The sequence below is a fragment of the Canis lupus genome, chromosome 12 (genome assembly GCF_011100685.1).
Source record: "Canis lupus familiaris isolate Mischka breed German Shepherd chromosome 12, alternate assembly UU_Cfam_GSD_1.0, whole genome shotgun sequence".
Lineage (NCBI taxonomy): Eukaryota > Metazoa > Chordata > Mammalia > Carnivora > Canidae > Canis > Canis lupus.
The window spans coordinates 25,831,546-25,854,036 of record NC_049233.1 but is presented as its reverse complement, the minus strand read 5'-3'; the positions used below and the strand labels follow the sequence as shown (position 1 = coordinate 25,854,036).

Below are 22,491 nucleotides of genomic sequence, written 5' to 3'. Positions count from 1 at the left end.
AGTTATGCACAGGCTACCTTTAGAACACTGAGTACTTTATTAGCAAATATTGTGTTCTAGCACCTGGCATTTTAAATTCACTTAAAAAAAAACATGTAAATTTAAATAATGCAAAATAGAATTTGCCCCTTTTTGAACTGTGTGAACATTTAAATCTCAAACTTGACTTTCTCTAAAATTCACTCAACAGATGGAAAGTCCGCAAAAAATTATAGCTCTCATGGACCTAACAACTCTCTTGTTGAGACAATAAAACAAGCCATAGGAAAGTTCTTTTATCACTTTCTTTTCTGCTGAGTTAATGATGCCATCATTTTCACTGATGAGGAGGAAGAATTGAGTGATTTATTGTCGGAATCTGAGGGCGAACAAATCATGTACAAAAAAAGTATATTCAATATGATATAGATTTATATTTAGAATATACAAAAAAGCTGTTTTTAAAACGCAAAGTATGGAATATAAAATATAAAGCTGGGAAAACATTTTCTCGGCCACCTGGAAATACACTAGCTAAGAAAAAAAATATATCCTGGAGGCATACTAATGTAGGGGGTCTTTATAAAATTTCCACAGTTTGAGGAGATTTTAATTTTTATTAAAAGAGGTTATGAATTTTTAAAAGACTAAGGTACATTGTCCTGAAATAAATATGCAACACATACTTATCAAATATGTCATAATTTATTGAACAGTTCAATGGGGATTGATATATATGGATTCCTGAAAAAGTATGCCAGTTGAAAATGCAATTATTGATGACTAATACTGGTGTCTTTTTTTTGTAAATTACTTAAACATACGTGGACGTTGTCAAACCTTTAGCTGTGCTGGTAACAAGATAGGCCTGAGGCAGGGGAGTGGGAGAAGGATGGATCTACAATATTTAGGTCAGTCTCTTTAAAGCCTGGTAACTGTGTAGGGAAGATTCCAAAAGTCCCCTCGTGATCAGCGGAGTGCAGCAGTGGGCAATAGATTGCCCTGGAAGCTGCCGGCATTTGGAAAGTCTAACAGAGATAGGTTCAGTCATGGGCAAAGTGTTAGATTCAGGCTGCTGAGAAGACTGGGAGAGCAAACAGACTAGGGTGAATGCCCAGAGTTAGCCCAAATGTCACAAGGTAAGGGCACAACAAAACTGCCCTCACTTCACATTCTAGTCACAAGTTTGGGAGACTTTAGGCCACCCTTTCTTCTGACCAGCTGGCTACAAATCTAGAGTTCCCATTACCCCTTCTGGTTTGATAATTTGCCAAAATGACTCATATAACTAAGAAAAAGGCTCTAACTTACAATTAATTTTATTAGATCAAAAGGAAAGAACGCAGAACCTGGCTAAGAGAAGATACATAGAGCAAGGTCTGGGAGAACCCCAAACATGAAGCTTTCAAAATCTTGAAGGTGGCACTATCCTCCTGGCATACCGATGTGTACCAACACACAAGGTATTGCCAAGCTCACGCAAACCTCAGTGCCCAGAATTTTTATTACAACTCCATTATGTAGCAAGAATGACTGAATCATCTCCATCTCCAGCCTTCTTTCCTCTCCAGCTTGGGCTGATATCATGTGGTTAACACCCAAACCCTCTAATCTTCTTGTTGGTCTTTCAGGTGTGACCAGCCCCCATCCTGAGTCATCTCATTGGCATGAACTATCAGGTGCAGTCAGAGGAGCCTATCATGAATAACAAGACTTTCCCATTACTCCAGGAAATTCCAGAGTTTAGAGGTGTCCAAACTGGGGACAAAGGGTCACTAAGTGTATTTTTTTTTTTTTAATACAGGGGGTAAGATGAGAGCACCAACCTGGGAAAGTAGGCAGAGGCCTGTTGAGGCAAAAGGTTAGAGTTAGAGTTGGTCAAACAGCCAGGTTAACATTTTGCTGAGCTTAAAATCTGGTTTTCTGTAACTCCCATATCTTGGTGTTGGTCTTACAATAAACTCTGGTCTCATTTCTGTTCTCAAGTATAGGAATGACAGATGTTGCAAAGGAGTAAGGCAATCAAATAGCTACAAATTCAGTAGCTATGTCTATGTCTATGAAGCTATGTCACCAAGCCTACCTCCTTCACTGAGTTAAAGGCATTATTGGAATTCTTAGAGAAGAGAATTATAAAATAGTATTTCATATCATCATTCTTATTCTTCCATTATTTCTCATAAAGTCCTTATGTATAAAACAAGTCTGTGGCTGATTTCTGCAGGCTTTTGATTGACTCTGGACTTTATTTACAATAGTAGAAGTATTTTTTAAATGCAAGTCAGAAAAGTTTCCACATTGTGTTCAATTATCATTCACCATTTTTTTTTTTTGTACCTTCCATTTAGGGAATCCTTTCCTCTAACTGGATTCTTTATCTCCTTTTTATTTAGATAAGATCCTAACTCCAAAGTAAGAAGATGGAAACATATTTATTTTTTTTTCATATTTATTTTAAAATATTGAGAACCACTGGCCTTTATTATTCTATATCTGCAAGATATTACACAATAGAATCAAGAAAAAAATATAAGCTTAAATCAGTTAATCTGTAATTTGTTGTTAATAGATGATAACTAGAAGTGAAATGGTACAAAGTCAACTTATTATTAATATGAGACTGTATAAAATGTGGGGGTTGGGGGTTAGAACAGAGCAGACAATGTAAAAACTGTATCACAGGAGGAGAAGTTAATACACTAATCACAGCATATTTGAACTGCGGTGATTTTTCCTAACATTCCCAATCATAGTGACTGTATCTGGGAACATGAAAGCTAGTAAAAATCACTCTTTGCAAACCAAACTACTTGGAATGCTACTCCTGGCACAGCCTCAAGTTTGTTGGGCAGGTTTGTTTGTTTGTTTGTTTTTTACCTTCCTGGAGCTCACAATCAGAAGTTAAATAATTCCAATAACTTAAGCTTAGCCACAGAAGATAAGATTGTCAAATCATGCAATGACTTCAAAATAGATATATACATGAAGTAAATTCCAGTGATTTGAAAGTAGGTATATACATGAAATAAATTTAAGATACTAAACAAGGATATGTATAAGAATGGAGAAAGGTTAAGAAAAATGGCCCTAGAATTTCTATACCTACACTGAAAAAGAACCTGGAAGATGATTTAATTCTCAAGTTCTAAAACCCAGCCATGGCCACAGACCCACATTTTACTGAGGTGGCTTAAAGTTAATAGAAAAATGTCAAGTACTAACTAGTTGAGCCACAGATGTATTTCAGAATTTTAACCTCAAAAGTTTCTACAGTTTTCCTCATTATAGATAACTCACATATTTATCAAACTGTCTTTCTGAATTTATCCACACATATTTTTAGTATGAATCATATTTTAAACATTCGTATTTATATTTTATGTCAACAAATGGATTTTGGAATCTATCTGTTTCATGGTCCAGGTGACTAATGGGAAATATCTACTTTCGAAAGCTTCTTAGGGATTCACTTAAGAACTTCTTCAAAGACTAAAATGAATCTCACTGCTTTTGAGAAAATGTTAGTATTTAGGATAAATTCCCCAGGAGCCAAGAGAAGCTCTTAAGAAGTCCCAAAAGATTGAGCCCGTCTCTGGTTTGTGGGATCACTACCAGAAATCATCATTATCATTCTTTAAAAAAAAAAAAAAATTTATTTAGGGATCCCTGGGTGGTGCAGTGGTTTGGTGCCTGCCTTTGGCCCAGGGCGCGATCCTGAAGACCCGGGATCGAATCCCACGTCGGGCTCCCGGTGCATGGAGCCTGCTTCTCCCTCTGCCTGTGTCTCTGCCTCTCTCTTTCTCTGTGTGTGTGACTATCATAAATAAATAAAAATTTTTAATAAATAAATAAAAATAAAAATATTTTATTTATTTATTCATGAGAGACACATGGAGAGAGAGAGAGAGAGAGAGAGAGAGGCACAGACACAGGCAGAGAGAGAAGCAGGCTCCATGCAGGGAGCCTGATGTGGGACTCGATCCTGGGTCTCTAGGATCACACCCTAGGCTGAAGGAGGTGCTAAACCACTGAGCCACCTGAGCTGCCCCTCCCTTTTTTTTAAAGATTAATCATTATCATTCTTAAGATGAATAAAAATAAGTGATCCAAAATGCTAATCCATAAACATTTGCTAGTTGTTAAGGAAAATGTAAGCTTTTTCTCAATATATGAAGCAAAATGAGATCATTCATTTGCCAAAATGTAACAGGTATCTAAAGTTTAGGTCTTTTGTACTTGAAACGTTTAACTGATTTGTTCTACTGATTTCTTCCCCCTAAGTGGTCCACTTCCAGGCAAAAACAAGATGGCTTTCTTTTTGAGAAAAAAAAAAAACTTTAAAATTCAACAACACTCCTCATATTTCAAGACCCAAGACATTTTTTTTCAGTGAATATTGTAGAATACTTATACTTTAGGTGATCACCAAAGTCATCAACTCCAATAGTCTAAAATGAAGTCAGGGATCCAATCATGTTAAGCTTTGCATGGAATTCCTTGCTATGGAAATTGGACTTGAGCTTGAGTATGCTATAAAAACTGAACAGGGGTCCCTGGGTGGCGCAGCGGTTTGGCGCCTGCCTTTGGCCCAGGGCGCGATTCTGGAGACCCGGGATCGAATCCCACGTCGGGCTCCCGGTGCATGGAGCCTGCTTCTCCCTCTGCCTGTGTCTCTGCCTCTCTCTCTCTCTGTGTGACTATCATAAATAAATAAAAATTAAAAAAAAAAAAAACTGAACACGTCTAACCAATTGTACTTAGAAAAGTGCCTCCAGCTAGAAGGTAATGTAGGGTAGAAGTATACACACATGCATACACACACAAACATATTAGAAAATATATACATATTTATACACAGAGATATGTATATATATGCATATACACACAGATAGACATATGTATAATATATTATAGTAAAGATAGATAGATACACATTTAAAATCATGGAAAGACACAAAAGATAACTAGAGAGCTGGGAACTCTGGGCAAAGATGAGAATGGCTTGCCATGGAATAGGGTTGGTATTGATGGAAAGACATACATAAATTAAATACATATTAAGGAAGAAAAGACAAAGCTTGATGAGTAGTTGGATTGATTGGGCAAAGGTGAGAGGATGCCAAAAATTTTTGGTGAGTAACTAGGCAAGTGTAGGTAGTAGCATCAGTATCTGCCATATAGAACTTGGGAAGAGCATTAAGTAGTGTGGAGAAAAAGATGAGTTTAGTTTTGGAAAAAGTTGACTTTGAAACATCTGAGGAGATGCCTCATAGGCAGGTAGATATGCATGTCAGAAACTCAGAATGGTCTGTAACCATTTCTGAGTTAAGATTTGTCATCAGCATGTAGATTAAGAAACTTGCCACTTGCCAAAGAAGTCTTTCAGTAAGAAAAAGGAAGAACAAGAATTCAAATGCAGGCCTAGCCACAAGACCCTTGGGACTCCTATTCGAAGCAAAGAGACCCAAGGAAAGGCTGTGGCTTCTTTATGAGTACTAAATGAAGATGTAAAATATTTTAATAGAATTAATGTATTCAATAAATAATTACCAAGTGCCTGCCATGTGCATCACAAAATTCTAGAGTTGAGAAGAGAATGCTTAGAAAGGCCCAGCTCTCTATCTCTAGATGGATTATTCCAAGTGTTACTTTTTTCAAAGAGGGAATATCTAATTAAAAATGTGAAACAGTGATAAAAGCTGTAAATGATTCCCAGAAGCTGACTAAATTTCTTGAAAGCATAACTGATGGTGAACCCAAAGGTAACTCTTCTTGGAACAAAATTCACTATGTTCATCTGTGAAAACAGATACCAGTCATCCATATTTCCCCTTCAGTACTACAATGTTTTACCCTCTGAATCTTAAAGCAGTAATCTCTGCAATTACCCATAGAGGCAATACAAACTGTGTAGATAAAACTGTTGAACCATTAGGTTCCAACATTCCATTAATATTTTAAAATGATCAGAGCAGAGCGGACAACCTTGCTTTCTACCTTAGATGAATGAACACTTAGATTTGCACCTTAACAAATTCAGCTCAAGCAGCCCCACACTCTTCTTAACTACATTCTCATTTATTTAGCTAATTAATTATTGTTGTAATCACCAGTTATTATATAATTCAAGGGAATTAGAATAAAAGAAGTCCTATTTTCCAGGCAAGAAAAGGAAAAAGAGTGGAAGCCAGGATCTTCTTTCAGATGAAAGGAGAGATGGAAAATGGTAAGACAGTTATAGATCAAAAATTCTGGGTCTTCTGGAGCACCTGGGTGGCTCAATCAGTTGAGCATCAACTCTTTTTTTTTTTTTTTTTTTGAGCATCAACTCTTGATTTCAGCTCAGGTCATGATCTCAGGGTCGTGAGATTGAGCCCAGAGTTGGGCTCTGTGCTCAGTGGGGAATCTGCTTGAGAGTCTCTCTTTATGTCCCTCCCCACCTTCAAAAATAAATAAATAAATCTTTTTAAAAAATTTCTGGATCTTCCAAACTAACTCTCTGAGCTATAATTTTCTGATCTTTAAAAGGAAGACAACATTGGCACCTACCTTACAGGAAAATTGTGAATATTTGCTAACAATACACATAAAATGCCTCACAGTGTGTTTGGCCTTTGGAAAATGTGATGAGAGTAAATATCTTAATTTTTTTAATAGGATAGGTATTTAAAAATTAAATAAAGAAAATTAATATTGTCATGGTGAGTTATACAGAACATCTAACATAATCTCTTTGGGAATAAATATAGTAACACAACATGTAAGTATATATTTGAAAGGAGCTTTTAAAGAGAATGATATTCCTTAAGGAGAGAGATCAGAAATTTAACTGAGACCAACAAATGGAGTGGCTCAGAGCCAGGTGAATTCTAATCAACCTTATCTGAGACACTAGTGGTTGTAACAATAGAGATTAACTTAGGTTTCCAGCTTTAGTTGTGGTTTTTGCATATTGGCTTACAGTATACCAACAGTAAAGAGCATGAGCTCTCCCTTTGTGTTGTGGTGAGTTAAACAATTTTTTTTAGATTCCTTTAAAAAAAACGATTTTATTTATTTATTCATGAGAGACGCAGAGACAGAGGCAGAGACAGGAGAAGCAGGCTCCATGCAGGAGCCTGGGGACTCGATCCCGGAACTCAGGGATCACATCCTGAGCAGAAGGCAGATGCTCAACCGATGAGCCACCCAGGCATCCCTAGATTCTTTTTCAGATCTCAGATATATATAAACAACTAGCTAGCTATGTAGGTCTAGCAAACTGTGAACATAAGAGGTGCACCCTCAATAATCTCCATGGCATCCTATATCCTTTCTAAACTGGGTCCTAAAATTAAGTTGCTCCGAAGGTAGCATTTTAAACCTATTTCTGAAAATAAACACTAAAAGTTTACTTTCCAGGTACTAATAATGCTGACTTTTCTCAAATTGGTGCCTTGTTCCTATGTTTCAATTTCCCCACCAAAATGTTTATAGTATCTCTGGAACAGAAAACACCACTTTTGCAACCTTAAATATCATCCAGATTTTTCTTTCACTCTCTGAATGCTCCCCAAAGTAGCTGGTCCCAGGGTGGGAGTGAGAGAGCACACTGAGAAATGCACACCACTTAAAAGATCTGATTCTACTGAGAGCAGAGTATTTGAGATGCAGAAAATTTTGAAGTCACTAGAATAACTTCGAAGGCACAGGAAGAGTTACCTGGGTATTTTATACACCTTTATCAAAGTAAAATGTTCCACAGTGATGCTTATTAGCATGTAATGGAGATACACTGTATAGAAATCCATAAAACTTGACTCAACTGGGAAAAAAAATCAGTCTAAATAAAAACAAAACAGGTGGAGTAATTTTTAAAAGAAATATTACTATATTTCAAATATGTGCAAAACTATAACCTAATTGTATACAACATATTTCTCAAGAATTCTGTTTTACTTATTTCACAAAATTTATTTTAGAATTCCTTTTTAGTTAGTAACATCATCTATTTATATGTAACTTACAAATATTTATGGTGTTCTTCCTATATGTCTGCCACTACAGGGCTCTCCTTTCATAGATCTTAAAATCCAGTTTAAGAAACAAGGCTGGATTCCACACAAATCTTAAAATAATTTGTTCTAACTCTCTGAAGAAAGTCCATGGTATTTTGATAGGGATTGCATTAAACGTGTAAATTGCCCTGGGTAACATTGACATTTTCACAATATTAATTCTGCCAATCCATGAGCATGGAATATTTTTCCATCTCTTTGTGTCTTCCTCAATTTCTTTCAGAAGTGTTCTATAGTTTTTAGGGTATAGATCCTTTACCTCTTTGGTTAGGTTTATTCCTAGGTATCTTATGCTTTTGGGTGCAATTGTAAATGGGATTGACTCCTTAATTTCTCTTTCTTCAGTCTCATTGTTAGTGTATAGAAATGCCATTGATTTCTGGGCATTGATTTTGTATCCTGCCACGCTACCAAATTGCTGTATGAGTTCTAGAAATCTTGGGGTGGAGACTTTTGGGTTTTCTATGTAGAGTATCATGTCATCAGCGAAGAGGGAGAGTTTGACTTCTTCTTTGCCAATTTGAATGCCTTTAATGTCTTTTTGTTGTCTGATTGCTGAGGCTAGGACTTCCAGTACTATGTTGAATAGCAGTGGTGAGAGTGGACATCCCTGTCTTGTTCCTGATCTTGGGGGAAAGTCTCCCAGTGCTTCCCCATTGAGAATGATATTTGCTGTGGGCTTTTCGTAGATGGCTTTTAAGATGTTGAGGAAAGTTCCCTCTATCCCTACACTCTGAAGAGTTTTGATCAGAAATGGATGCTGTATTTTGTCAAATGCTTTCTCTACATCTAATGAGAGGATCATATGGTTCTTGGTTTTTCTCTTGTTGATATGATGAATCACATTGATTGTTTTACAGGTGTTGAACCAGCCTTGTGTCCCAGATATAAATCCTACTTGGTCATGGTGAATAATTTTCTTAATGTATTGTTGGATCCTATTGCCCAGTATCTTGTTGAGAATTTTTGCATCCATGTTCATCAGGGATATTGGTCTGTAATTCTCCTTTTTGGTGGGGTCTTTGTCTGGTTTTGGAATTAAGGTGATGCTGGCCTCATAGAACGAATTTGGAAGTACTCCATCTCTTTCTATCTTTCCAAACAGCTTTAGTAGAATAGGTATGGTTTCTTCTTTAAACGTTTGATAAAATTCCCCTGGGAAGCCATCTGGCCCTGGACTCTTGTGTCTTGGGAGGTTTTTGATGACTGCTTCAATTCAGAAAAGACCCCGAATAGCCAGGGGAATTTTAAAAAAGAAAACCATATCTGGGGACCTCACAATGCCAGATTTCAGGTTGTACTACAAAGCTGTGGTCATCAAGACAGTGTGGTACTGGCACAAAAACAGACACATAGATCAATGGAACAGAATAGAGAACCCAGAAGTGGACCCTGAACTTTATGGTCAACTAATATTCGATAAAGGAGGAAAGACTATCCATTGGAAGAAAGACAGTCTCTTCAATAAATGGTGCTGGGAAAATTGGACATCCACATGCAGAAGAATGAAACTAGACCACTCTCTTTCACCATACACAAAGATAAACTCAAAATGGATGAAAGATCTAAATGTGAGACAAGATTCCATCAAAATCCTAGAGAAGAACACAGGCAACACCCTTTTTGAACTCGGCCACAGTAACTTCTTGCAAGATACATCCACGAAGGCAAAAGAAACAAAAGCAAAAATGAACTATTGGGACTTCATCAAGATAAGAAGCTTTTGCACAGCAAAGGATACAGTCAACAAAACTCAAAGACAACCTACAGAATGGGAGAAGATATTTGCAAATGACATATCAGATAAAGGGCTAGTTTCCAAGATCTATAAAGAACTTATTAAACTCAACACCAAAGAAACAAACAATCCAATCATGAAATGGGCAAAAGACATGAAGAGAAATCTCACAGAGGAAGACATAGACATGGCCAACACGCACATGAGAAAATGCTCTGCATCTCTTGCCATCAGGGAAATACAAATCAAAACCACAATGAGATACCACTTCACACCAGTGAGAATGGGGCAAATTAACAAGGCAGGAAACCACAAATGTTGGAGAGGATGCGGAGAAAAGGGAACCCTCTTACACTGTTGGTGGGAATGTGAACTGGTGCAGCCACTCTGGAAAACTGTGTGGAGGTTCCTCAAAGAGTTAAAAATAGACCTGCCCTATGACCCAGCAATTGCACTGTTGGGGATTTACCCCAAAGATACAGATGCAATGAAACGCAGGGACACCTGCACCCCGATGTTTCTAGCAGCAATGGCCACAATAGCCAAACTGTGGAAGGAGCCTCGGTGTCCATCGAAAGATGAGTGGATAAAGAAGATGTGGTTTATGTATACAATGGAATATTACTCAGCTATTAGAAATGACAAATACCCACCATTTGCTTCAACGTGGATGGAACTGGAGGGTATTATGCTGAGTGAAGGAAGTCAATCGGAGAAGGACAAACATTATATGGTCTCATTCATTTGGGGAATATAAATAATAGTGAAAGGGAATATAAGGGAAGGGAGAAGAAATGTGTGGGGAATATCAGAAAGGGAGACAGAACGTAAAGACTGCTAACTCTGGGAAACGAACTAGGGGTGGTAGAAGGGGAGGAGGGCAGGGGGTGGGAGTGAATGGGTGACGGGCACTGGGGGTTATTTTGTATGTTGGTAAATTGAACACCAATAAAAATAAATTAAAAAAATAAAAAAAATTAAAAAAAAGAAACAAGGCTGGATAATACAAAATAATTAATATAAGAAAATATTTAAAGTGAATTCTCTTAAGCAGGTTAAATAGTACCTGAATTTTTAGGTACACTATGTATTTGCTCAGAAAATTACTTCTTTGAGATGATTAGATGTTAGAGCTCAATCGAAGTTCAATTGAATGAAGGAAATTAGTAGTTCCCTCCTCTAGGCTTTCCTTAGCATTTTCTTCAAATATCAATTCTAAATGTGTTCTAATCTATGAAATTTCATAGTACTGTTGTCTTGTGATCTCCTAAAAACTCCTTAAAGTATCCTCATACTCAGAGCTTAGTACTATGACTAGCATGTGGGAGAATTTTAGTAAAGGAAAAAAAATATTTAATGAATGCTTTCTTTGCTTCCTTCCTTCCTTATTTCATACAGTATAGGGTACATTAAAATCTGAATTGGAAAGCTTAGAAATGGTGGGAATTTGATCAAGTCACTGAAGCTGTTTCTCATTTCTTCCTTTCCTGTTTCCAGCTCTCCAATTCTATAAACCATTCCTGTAATTTCAATTTGGCAGACAGTTATTTTGCACATTCTCTGAGGAATAATTTGTTATTTAATTGCTCATTCACATCCATAGTCTAGCTAATTCTTCTCATATGACAATGATCCTGATACTGAGAGCATCTTACATCCTTTATTATTTTCCTAAAGGACAAAGAAAGATTATGTCTAAATCTCATTGTCTGTAATGACATTTAAAATGAATCCTAGACCACATCATGAGACTAGTAACCATTAGCAGGGACTCCAAAATTTGTATGAATCCCTAAAATATTATTTTATTTTGATTATTTTGGTGGGGAGGGGGGATGCAGAGGGAAAGAGAGAATCAAAACAGCTCCACACCCAGCAAAGAACTGACACAGGGCTTCATCTCACAACCCTGAGATCATGACCTGAGCCAAAATCAAAAGTCAACGCTAAACTGAGTCACCCAGTGCCCCTCCCTAAAATATTTTAAATCCACCTTGTCTGCTGCATAGTAGAGCCCAAAGAAGACAGACAATTTCTAAGTTTATTCATGGGGCTATTTATACTTCAAATTTTAGAGAATTCCCATCATAAGGATGTTATAATGATTCGTCTCTTCCTGTGCTTGGGTCATTTCCATGTACAAGGTTCTACGATAGACTTACATTAGAATTTCTTTTGATTTCTAAGAATCACTTCTATCTCTGATACTTACAGTGGAGAAATACAATGGTAGCTAGTGAGGGGACTGGCTAATCACATAAGGCTCAATGACACTATACAATGATGAAAGAAAAACATCCATTAAGTCAGTGCTCTCCAGTCTAGATTCTAAGAAGATAACTTCACTGAAAGAAGCTGGCTTTTATTATCATGTGGTAATGGTAAATGTGTGACTATGTATAAACATTCTGATATTAGGAAAAATATAGATCAAGGAAATTTGGCACAAATAGAAATAATACCTTTCCTGATCTCAATTCAGTATTATTATTGAGAACATGAATTAAGTGAAATAGAGCTTTGATTCTTCTGTTCATGGTAAAGAATCTTAGAAAATCTAAAACTTTCATTGGGTAGGAATTCATTTTGGCAGTCTTTCTGATTATAGTTATCATAGACTAACAGTATTTCCCATTCCTAGCCTTCAGCAAGGAAGAAAGAACACAGTATGAATTGACTACAGAGAATTATAAGAGCACATTTTTGTGCAATGCAACCTGCTTTTACACTTTTTTTGTAATGGGATTCCACTATGATTGTTTTATGAAATCCAGTTGTGAAATACTTCTGTTATTTAGCTAAGTCTCTTGGGTAAGAAGTGTGACTTTAAAATATAATATTTCTAGTTATAAAGCTTTTAAAATTAATGTCAAGTTTTAAATAGCTCAAGTATTACAGTTTTTAAGGTTGTCACTGGAAGCTCTTTCTGCCTCATAGTTACTCAATTTATTCATTCATTCATCCTTTCATTCATGCAGTCTTTCACTGTGCTTACCCCCTTCTAGGCACTGCATTTTTTCCAGGCACTGGAAACAGACCCTCCCCATTTTAACGTTAGCCAAAAGTTAGGAAATGAAAGATGTGAGCCCACATATTAGCTGCCCTAGAGCTTTAGAAGTCACGTAAACCCAAATCAATGGGTTCTTATTAAACATTTATTGTGCTCTGGGGCAAGTCCCCAAAATTATGCCAGTTTAAAAGTTCTGACAAAATTGTGGTATCTATGACAAATATTGCTGTTACTGTTCATGCTGTTTCACTATTTTGCAGAAACTACCAAGAACATGAAGCATCTGAGAAAGGATCCAGGACTTCCATTCCCTGGAAAAACTTGAAATTTAGATTATATCAGTCTCTAAATCCCATAGCCTACAACCCAGGGATCTCTAACACTCTAGAGCAGATAGAGCAAAAAGTATTACATTCCTTTTGCTAAAAACATCAATAAAATGGGATAGATTTTACCACCAGAAGACAAGGACATTGACATATTCTTGATTTTCATAATCAAAGTGTAAAATTCGTATTACATAAAGCCAAGAAGGCACTTGCTAGCTTTGCAAGCAAAATCCATTCCCTTCTAGTACATTAAAAAAAAAAAAAGTTTTATTTAATTCCAATCAAGTAAATACATAGAATTCTTTTCCACAATGTCAATGCAGAGAAATTCTGGAAGCTTAAGGGTAAATTCCTGTTCTCAAGAGATCACATCAGAAAGACCAACATCCACAATCTCCAAAAAAAAGGATGATCGAGAGCAGGGGTCTGTCAATCTATTCTATAAAAGCCCAGACTAAATATTTTAGGCTTTGCAGACAGTATAGTCTCTGTCACAATTACTCACCTCCAACTTTATAGAGTGAAAACAACCATAGACAACATGCAAATAAATAAGCATGCCTGCATTTCATAAAATTTTATTTAGAAAAATAGACATCTAGTCGATGTGGCTCAATGGCCATGGTTTGCCAACCCCTGATCTAAGCAGATCTGTATTCTGAGAAGAGGTAATATTTCTTATTTCTATTTAGGTTCTCATTTCTTTTTTATGTCCTATCAAATATTGAAATAAATTTAAGCATGCACTTTAAATAGTGGAAGAAATAAATTTTTCACTTCTTATTAGATATCATTTGTAGAAAGAAGTTCTGATGAAGGATATCCTCCGAAAACCACTTAAATGCTATTTTTCCTATGCTGATAGGCTTTTAATCATCTTTCTATATTGCACATAACTATCCTTTGCCTTATATAGTGAGTGCAATTTAAATTTTTTTTTCCTTAATCTTCCTGAACAATGTACAAAAATATTCTTAGGGGCACTCAAATTATCTAGGGACACACGCTCTACCTACATAGTTGGCCTCAGTCTGCAGTTTCTTTCTAGTTGTATGCCCATTATCATCACTATATTATATATCAGCTGTCAGTGTTGGTGTATTTCTTTCTTCTAGTCTGTGTCCATAATTCCTCTTCCCAGAGTTACATGTATGAAGTCTGCTCTCAAACAAAAACTGAATTTGGATTGAAAGATCCAAATAACTTAGCTTTAGGAATTACATAAGAAGTCACCATAAACCCAGTATTGAGTCCTCAGTCTTTTGAAGGAGTGCTACATTCTGCTACATTCCTCTTCTGGGGACACAGACTTTACAAAAGCTATTTTCTACAACACTCAAAAGCTTGCTGCCTTGTTTCTTGTTTGTTTTTTTGTTTTGTTTTGTTTTGTTTTGTTTTTTGTTGTTGTTTTGTTGTTGTTGTTGTTTGTCTTGCTTTGTTTTTGGCTAGGTTCCAGAACATTCAGGTTACTGGAAATCCGATTAAAAGCTGAATGAAGAGTTTTCTTAATGTACAAATACCTCTTTACCTAATTATTAATACCTAATGTACTAATACCCTTATTTTCAAGGTATTTGTAAAAACTGGTATGAGCGAGCATATTCTTTATTGATTTCACTGCTTAAGTTTGCTCTGTTCTATATCCTGCTTATCTCTAACTTTGTCTAAGAGAACTTAGCATAAGGATCTCACTCTGTACCACTTAAGAATCATCTAGGGGAGCACTGGAAGATAGCAAGCCCCAGGTCTCTTTCCTAATCATTCGACTTGGGAGACAGAGAACAGGCATTAGTCATTATTGGTTTTGTTTTGTTTTATCTTAAGATTCCCAGGTGATCTCAAGTTAATCAAAGGCCAGGAACCACTGGATTCCTATATCCACTTTCTTTTAGAAGTCCGTGTAAAGGATAAAATGAGGAGTGGCTTACACTAATACACCTCTTTCTTTTTTGTGGCGCAAAAATTTTGCACATGATAAATATGGAGTTATCCAAGGACTTTAACTTTCTCTTCTTTGAAGAATGCCCAGCAAGTTGAATTCCATGAGGCTGCATTTCAAACTGTTACTTTTTTTTGATGATCTCACCATGTGGAAAAGGCAGTAAGACTTCAGTCGTCAGTGTCGAGATCTTTTATTTTCCTTTCCTTGGTCAACTCTTGCATCTTAAATAACTGTTTTTGGTAACTGTGAAGCCACGTGAATGTTACTGTCTTTCTCTTGTCCATAGCACCAGAAGAATGGGCCACAACCCGCTCCAGCTTGAAGGCACCACCGCCAAGGTCAGCCAGAGGGGGATACAGGGAGCACCCCTATGGTAGATATTGAAGGGCCTTCTCACCCGTGACCTCACCTCAAAGACAGTTCATAGCCTGTGGTCTCCACATAAACAGCAACAAGACAAGTAATAGTCCTTTTTTTTTCTATTCTAGGGATAACTGCTCATGATTTCTCCCATATATTTCTTGTATTTCCCCCTATACTGTTGGCGTGACATTGACACTAGCATTATTTTACAAAACGGACTAAGAAAAGACATTGGCTAGCACTATCTATAAACCATTCAGTAGGATGATATTCTCTTGGTCGTTTTTCATTGTTGTGTGTAATCTTTTTTTTTTCTTTTTTCTTTTTTCCTTTTTTCTTTTTCTTTTTTTAAGAAAGAGCATGAATCTGTTAACAGATTTTGAGTCTCAATCAACTAGCAAAAACTTTGTTTAGGGTTGCTAAAAGACTGTAATATGACTTTTGAACTAGCTGATAATAAAGTTGTAGATAAGATGTTTTAACCTGTCTTTTAATATATCTGTTAGTTAGATGAAGATGTTCGATATTAAGTTTGTAAATTTAATTTTAAATGCTGTTTTAATGGAGTTGAAAACAAGCAGCTACCGTATGTATGTAGCTAACTGAATTTGTTCAGTGTTTTAACCTGTATTTGTTAAAAAAGAAAAAAAAACACATAAAGTTCCATGTGTAAGCTACTCTAAATAGGAAACCACAATTTGTCAAATATGTTTGCCATAATTTGTCAATAAAGCTGAAAACTTTTGTAAAAACTAAATTTGGAATTACTTGTTTTCTAGCTTTAAATGCCTGCTTTATTTCTTCTTCAAGAGATGCCTAAAATGTTTTCTATTTAAAAATTACAAAAATGAACCCAAGCCTGTTTTAAGATATTTGTGTAATACTTAAAAAAATGTATTAATAACTTATGGTTGTTAAATAATTTAAAAGTTAACAAACTAAACTGTTACATGAATCATGGTTAGTAAACACTAATGTATAACATGTTAATGGAAAAAAATGGATTTAGAATAATAAATGGATTTTAAACTATCCTCTAAGCTTTATCTTGCTAAACACAAATTCTGATTGACTTGTTTGCATTAGCATGTCTCTCGTGAGAAAGAGTAATGGAGTATAAGAGGTAAGATTACCACTTACCACTGTCTAAATGCCTAGTTCTTCAACCTTTGAGTTTCCCCGCACATTAAATATCCCATCCAACATGTAAGCATTGCGTAGATTCACTTTATTGTTTTCACTCAAAGGAGTGCGTGGACTTCTTCATTTGCGTAGTTTATAACAATTTGTTTTGACAAACAAATCATCAGTGTCACTGGCCAGTTGTTGCTATTCAACCTCAAAAACTTTATTTGTAATTTTCAGTGCTAAATATCACCGCCCTTGAAGGCAGTTTAGAGGGCTGATATTTCTTTTGAGACTATCAGACTTGATGGCTGATGATTATTAAGGAAATATGTCGCAGGACTCAAAGGATGACTAAACGTTAAACAGGTAACACTAATAGTGACTCTGTAATTTTGCCTATGCAACAGTAATGTTAAATATTCTCAGTTATTAAGTTCCTGATAGTTAAAAAAGTAAACCTACAAAAACATAACAAATAGGTCTATAGGTTATTAAAACAACTAATTAACATTAACTAGAGGCACCAAAATTATTTTACAATATATAACCCTCAAGGCAATAAACAGAACTAAAATTAACAATAATAGTAATGCAACTCTTGCTAACATCAAACGTAAGCTAAATTTTGATGGAAAAAGAAAGCGAAAGACTTGATGGTAGGGATGAATGCCAAAACTGTTAATCTTTTAAATACAGTTTTTTTGTTTATGGTGGCTTTTGTCGATGTGATTGGTTTACTTTTTTGCTGCTAACCAGCTTAGGCATATTGCTGTTCAGTTTTTGCAGCTGGAGTTGCATGCTAATAAGTTTTATGAAGTGTGTGTCTGTCATCAGTTAAAATTGTAAATGTTTGCCTGGCACAAAATGCTGTTGAGTTATATTTAATTTTCTTTTCTTTATTCTTTCTCACTATTTCAGGTATCCACAAGCCAAGAGCACATAAGTGAATAGCAGATGTGATGAGCTAAGAGGGACAGAGGTAAGTTTGTTTTTTTATCCTCTCCGGAAACAGATAATCTTTACCAACATAGAGCTGTGGCTGTGAGCTAAAACACCAAATGCCACTTGTTTAAATACTGAAAAGGGTTAGATTGTTGTCAAGGTATGAAGCTATTTTTATCTTCTTGAAATAAACTGACTAACCTGGGATTTACCCGGCAGAGTTTTCTGAGCTTATTCAGAACCTGACCAAATGAAACGGGAAGCGCTAGTTAATCTTCAGCCTTTTTCTGTGCTATGAATGCTATGAATGACGATATATTACTTTTCCCTAATTGTGCCAAGAAATAGTATTCAAACTTTTATGCTGCAGGTTTAGGGAAAGAAATCACAATCCTTGGCTGAGATGGAGGAGGTGGGAAAAGGAAGCCCATAACAGGCTGCTCACCTACCCTTTGTCGATGAGCCATTTCTTAACACTAACATTTATGTAGTCAAATAAAATAACTAAACTCACCATGATTTTCCAGTTAGGACACTGGACTTACCGATAAACTTATTTCTCATCTGCCATTCTATTTGATTTGGCAAATATTCACTGAATTCAAAACACATTGAGAATTGGGATTTAATTTCTGTACACAAGGAGTAGGAAACTTTAGCCAATAAGCTTCAGACTGAAAACAAGGCAAGGGCAGTTATGAAATCCACAGACTTTAACCTGACGCTCAGAGAATGAAATGGCTTTTCCACAACGTTTGAAATACGGTGAAACCCAAAATTTCTCCTTCTAGACCTGGTCCTTTTTCTTTTTACCGCACAAATATCTGTAATACCACATAGCCTTAAACAGACTCTCTAAGAACAGTATGAGAGAGCCTGGACAGGTTTTAGGACTAGAGCTAGGACAGAACCTGCAGAGTAGCCTGTCCATTGCTGCGGAAGAGAGCGCCACCTAGTGAGAAGGGACTAGGTTGTGTCCCATCAGGGAGTCCCCAAAGCACAGGAAGTGTTGGAGAGGAAAGCACATCCGTGGGCCCTGTGGTCCAGATGCAGGAAGGCACAGAGTGAAAGCAAAGCCCGGAGAGGAATGGTCAAGTCAGGGGGCTGTCCTTGAGTGCTATGTTAAATTGTTCAGATTTTATGAGAAAAAATAAAACAAAGCCACTTTAGGTTTGAAGTAAACAATCAGAGCTAAGGAAAGGATCCCAGGGAACCATAACAAACACTTCTCGTCCATTTTATAATTACTGACTTCATCTGGGAGAACTTTTCTAAAATTCAAACTGTCAAAATAACTATTTAAAACTGTATGTGCTTCATCTAATCAAGTCCCTTTGTTGAGCCGAAGAACCAAAGATCAAAAGTTACAGAGAACACAATTCTGAAATTATCAGTAACATTGCATATCTGATTTGACTCTTTAAAAATGTTACTGTTTTTATAAGCCAAGGGGAGAAAGAATCTCTAATCCAGATATCCTGCGTATTGTTCTCCTTTGAGCCTTTTCAAACAATAGGCTTGATCTTGTAAAGCAATGAACGAGAAACCAGTCAAAAAACAAACAAAAATAGTTTGTTACTATTTTGATATATTAATCAGTATGTTTTTGTCCATTGAAATTATTTTATTGTTGCTGTTGTTCTTTTATCACCCTGTGGCTTTCTCACCATTCAGACTACATCTTTGAATGCATTAACTACGGGCGGGGCTATCACAGCAGAAACACCAGTGCTGAGCAAGAGAACATTCTTGACTACTGAGTTAAAAAGTTGAGTTTTTAAAGCTCAAAAATTATGATTTATGAGAAAGTAGATTTTGAGTTCTAAAAGCCTGCATTTTGAGTAGGCTTTAACTAGGACATAAAGTTTATGTGTTAATAGTATATTTAAAAGATTCCAATCAATCAGTCAATGACTCATCCACCAGCCTCCATATATTCTACAAGATAGATAAGTCCAAGTTAAGAGGAAAGCTCAAGAGGCAGCAATATCTAAGATATTAATTTAAGGTATTAGATATTAATTGAAGGTATTAGAACCAATGGGTTCTGTACACTGTATCAATTATTCAATAAAAGCTTCAGATAGGTTTGGTCACAGAAGGGACCTTTGTCCAAAGTGGAGTCGAGGGAGGCAGCAAAACTTCACAGAGTTCCCCACACCAGTGTATTCCAGGTGCTATCCTGTAGAAGGCTGTTTCTACAGAATGTTTCTCCATGCTGGCAAGAGTGGAGCAGGTGTGGCAGAGGGAGCCACACACACACAATAGTCTCTGCAGAAAGGAATGGGAGGTGCAGTAGCATCAGCATGGACTGGCACTGACCAGGGTGCAGATGTAGATACAATGCGGAAAGGTGACAATATCAACTACTTCTTCAACCGAACTCCAAAACTTAAATCCAACCCAGGAAAGAGGTGAGGCAAAAATAAATCCCTGAGTTGACAGAGCAATTCCTGACCAAAATTGATCAGAACTAACTGAGATTATTTTTCTCCAACTGGCCAACTGGCAATATGGAGAAATATGATTGAAATCAAGTAGAGGTATAGAAAAATGTAATATACATACAATGCAGTCACTTATTGCATAACTATTTTCTTGAAATAATCAGAAGTGAATACAATGGGGCAATCCAGTGAGTACTCTGGCAATGGGGAATAAGAATTTCCCTGTTAGTGGCCTTTCAGAAGAAACCTTTGATAGAATGAAAACTGTTCAGAGTGGCCTTACCTAACAGATATTCACTCGCCTGGTCAAAGGGTGCCTTCTCTTGTTGGCATCAGACAATGATGCCGGGTCCCAACATCATCCCTTTAAGACACCATGTCTATTCTCACTCGTTTCAAAGTGCTGGCTCACAAAGATGGCAGTCAAGAGGCACCTGGCCAGTTAGAACCATCAATAGACAAACATTCTCAAGTCTGATATCCACCTCAGCAAGTAATACAAACTTACATGGCAAATTAAACTATAAATTACAGTGCATTCCTTGTAACTATAGTTTGAAGTTCTTCCTGTATATGTTCCATGCATTTATTCAGATAATGCTGTAATTCTTGGTACATTGATGATCCTATGACAACTGGGAACTCACCAAAACAGCAAGTGTGGCTAGCCTGGATACTAGACAAAGTATTTTAAATAGTAATTATAGCATTATTATGTAAGGAAGTCTTTGTGCCTGCTGTTTGTCCAATAAAAAGTTTTACTACTCTCAAGTATGATTAAATCAGAATCAATTTGCTGCCATCTAAAAGACCAAATAGTGTTTTAGGTCTCATTTGTAATATTTAGATCATTTTCACTTTCAGTATATTAATGGAACTGAGGCCATTTAGCTTAATGACAATCAAAGCACTAACAGTTTTTAAATAAATGTGACACAGAATAACATATTAAAAGTTCCCATGAATTCTAAAGAAAATGTTTTATTTTTTCAAGCTGTATTATTAAGACATTAATCTTGTGCCTTTAGTTCTTCACTTAAAAATAAATAGTCAGGTCTTTTGAAAATGACCAATATGCCTTAAAAATTAAACCCTTTAACCATACAGCCTTCTATCTCATGATCTCTACATCTCATGGTTAACATAACCTAGAAGCTTGTAGGTTTGTTTATTTTTTTAAGGGACTAGAGAACAGTGATCAGTAACTTGAGTTGGCTGAGCATCAAGTATCAGCTTCAGCATCAAGAGACCATCTGTTAACAGAAAACTCCATCCACTCAACACTCTTTCAGGGTCCACAGGAAGGTTAAACTTTTTACTGCAAAACATTCTGTAGTACACAATTGAAAATATCCAATGGTATAATTTATAAAATTTATTTATGCTTATTGTGAGGTTAGAGTATTAATAATAACAATAATAATATTGGGGGCATGTGTTCTCTGAGCATCCCTTCCAGGCAAGGTACTGTAATTTTCACATAAAATTTACATGAAACATCTATAATCATTAAAGCAAGCTTGCAAATGCTTAACCCTGTTTTATAGAACAGGAAGTTGAAGTCCAGAGATTTTACTATTGTCACACTACTAATACATAGCAAAGCCAATTTTGAAACAAAGTTTGATAACATATTCCAAAATGTGATGGTGATCCCCTACTTTGACTGAATTTAATCGAAAAGAGAATCTAAAATCTCAGAAAACCTTAACATAATTTCTATTCTGTAGCAATATGATGAATATTGATTTTTAAAAAGATTATGATAAAGTATTTTAACCTGAAATGCATCTTTATTTTGATCTTTCCTCAAATTTGCCATTCTTTCAAAAGTTCTCATTCCATCATAGAAAAATGTAGATGAAAACTATCCCACATTTGCTGCAAAGCATGACTATTGTTTTTTATAAAACAAGTGAATTCATTGATAATCTAGATTCTATTCTGGCATTAAAAAATACATGATTAAATAAGCACGAAGGCAAATTCAGGCTTTTAGTCCTCATTTTGTAAATCAGAACTAACTTTAAAGTATGAGAGTAAATTTCAAATCAGAAATATCTTTGTATAATCCATGCAGTCATGTGTTAACACAAGTGAAGGTATAACTCTATGTTAAATATTTTAAAACAAAGTATTTCCTGATGCCAGTATAATGTACAGCATTTATCTGGACATTATAGTTTCCTATTAAAATATATGAGTTAACAGTAAAATAGCTATTCTTGTTGACAGGCAAGAAACAGTCTTCCATATTCACCAGAAAGATTAATTTCCTGGTCTCTTTACATAGAATTTGTTAATTGGTACTAGAAATATCACTTACAGTAGGAGAAAAAGGTCACTCTACTTGACATGCTGTCTTATATCTCAGTCTCTTACACTTATTGTCAGACGAATTGAGAAACTAGGAGAGGAAGCTGTCTGATTCATATACCACTGGATACCTTAGCAACAGCCAGCTTATCTGCCTTTATATATAAATTTTATTTTTAAAAAGTGCAGAATAAGCCATCTTAAAAATTGGTAGTGAGCTTCTAACCACTAATTTAGTTC

General features: G+C 36.0%; 1 protein-coding gene across 8 annotated transcripts in view; it reads left to right on the top strand.

Annotated features, from left to right (window-relative positions):
- KHDRBS2 (KH RNA binding domain containing, signal transduction associated 2) overlaps positions 1-22,491 on the top strand; it is a 569,820-nt gene that overhangs the window by 510,903 nt on the left and 36,426 nt on the right. For 6 of the 8 annotated variants that reach the window (XR_005367885.1, XR_005367883.1, XR_005367887.1 and 3 more), the window contains exons 9-10: positions 15,342-15,515; positions 17,465-17,525. Coding sequence is in view for 2 of the 8 variants with exons in the window: in XM_038554422.1 (XP_038410350.1) it covers positions 15,342-15,439 (98 nt within the window). In the remaining 6 variants the exon portion in view is untranslated. Of the gene's footprint in view, positions 1-15,341; positions 16,451-17,464; positions 17,526-22,491 lie in introns of those variants that run through there. The other 2 variants (XM_038554423.1, XM_038554422.1) reach the window with 2 other exon arrangements.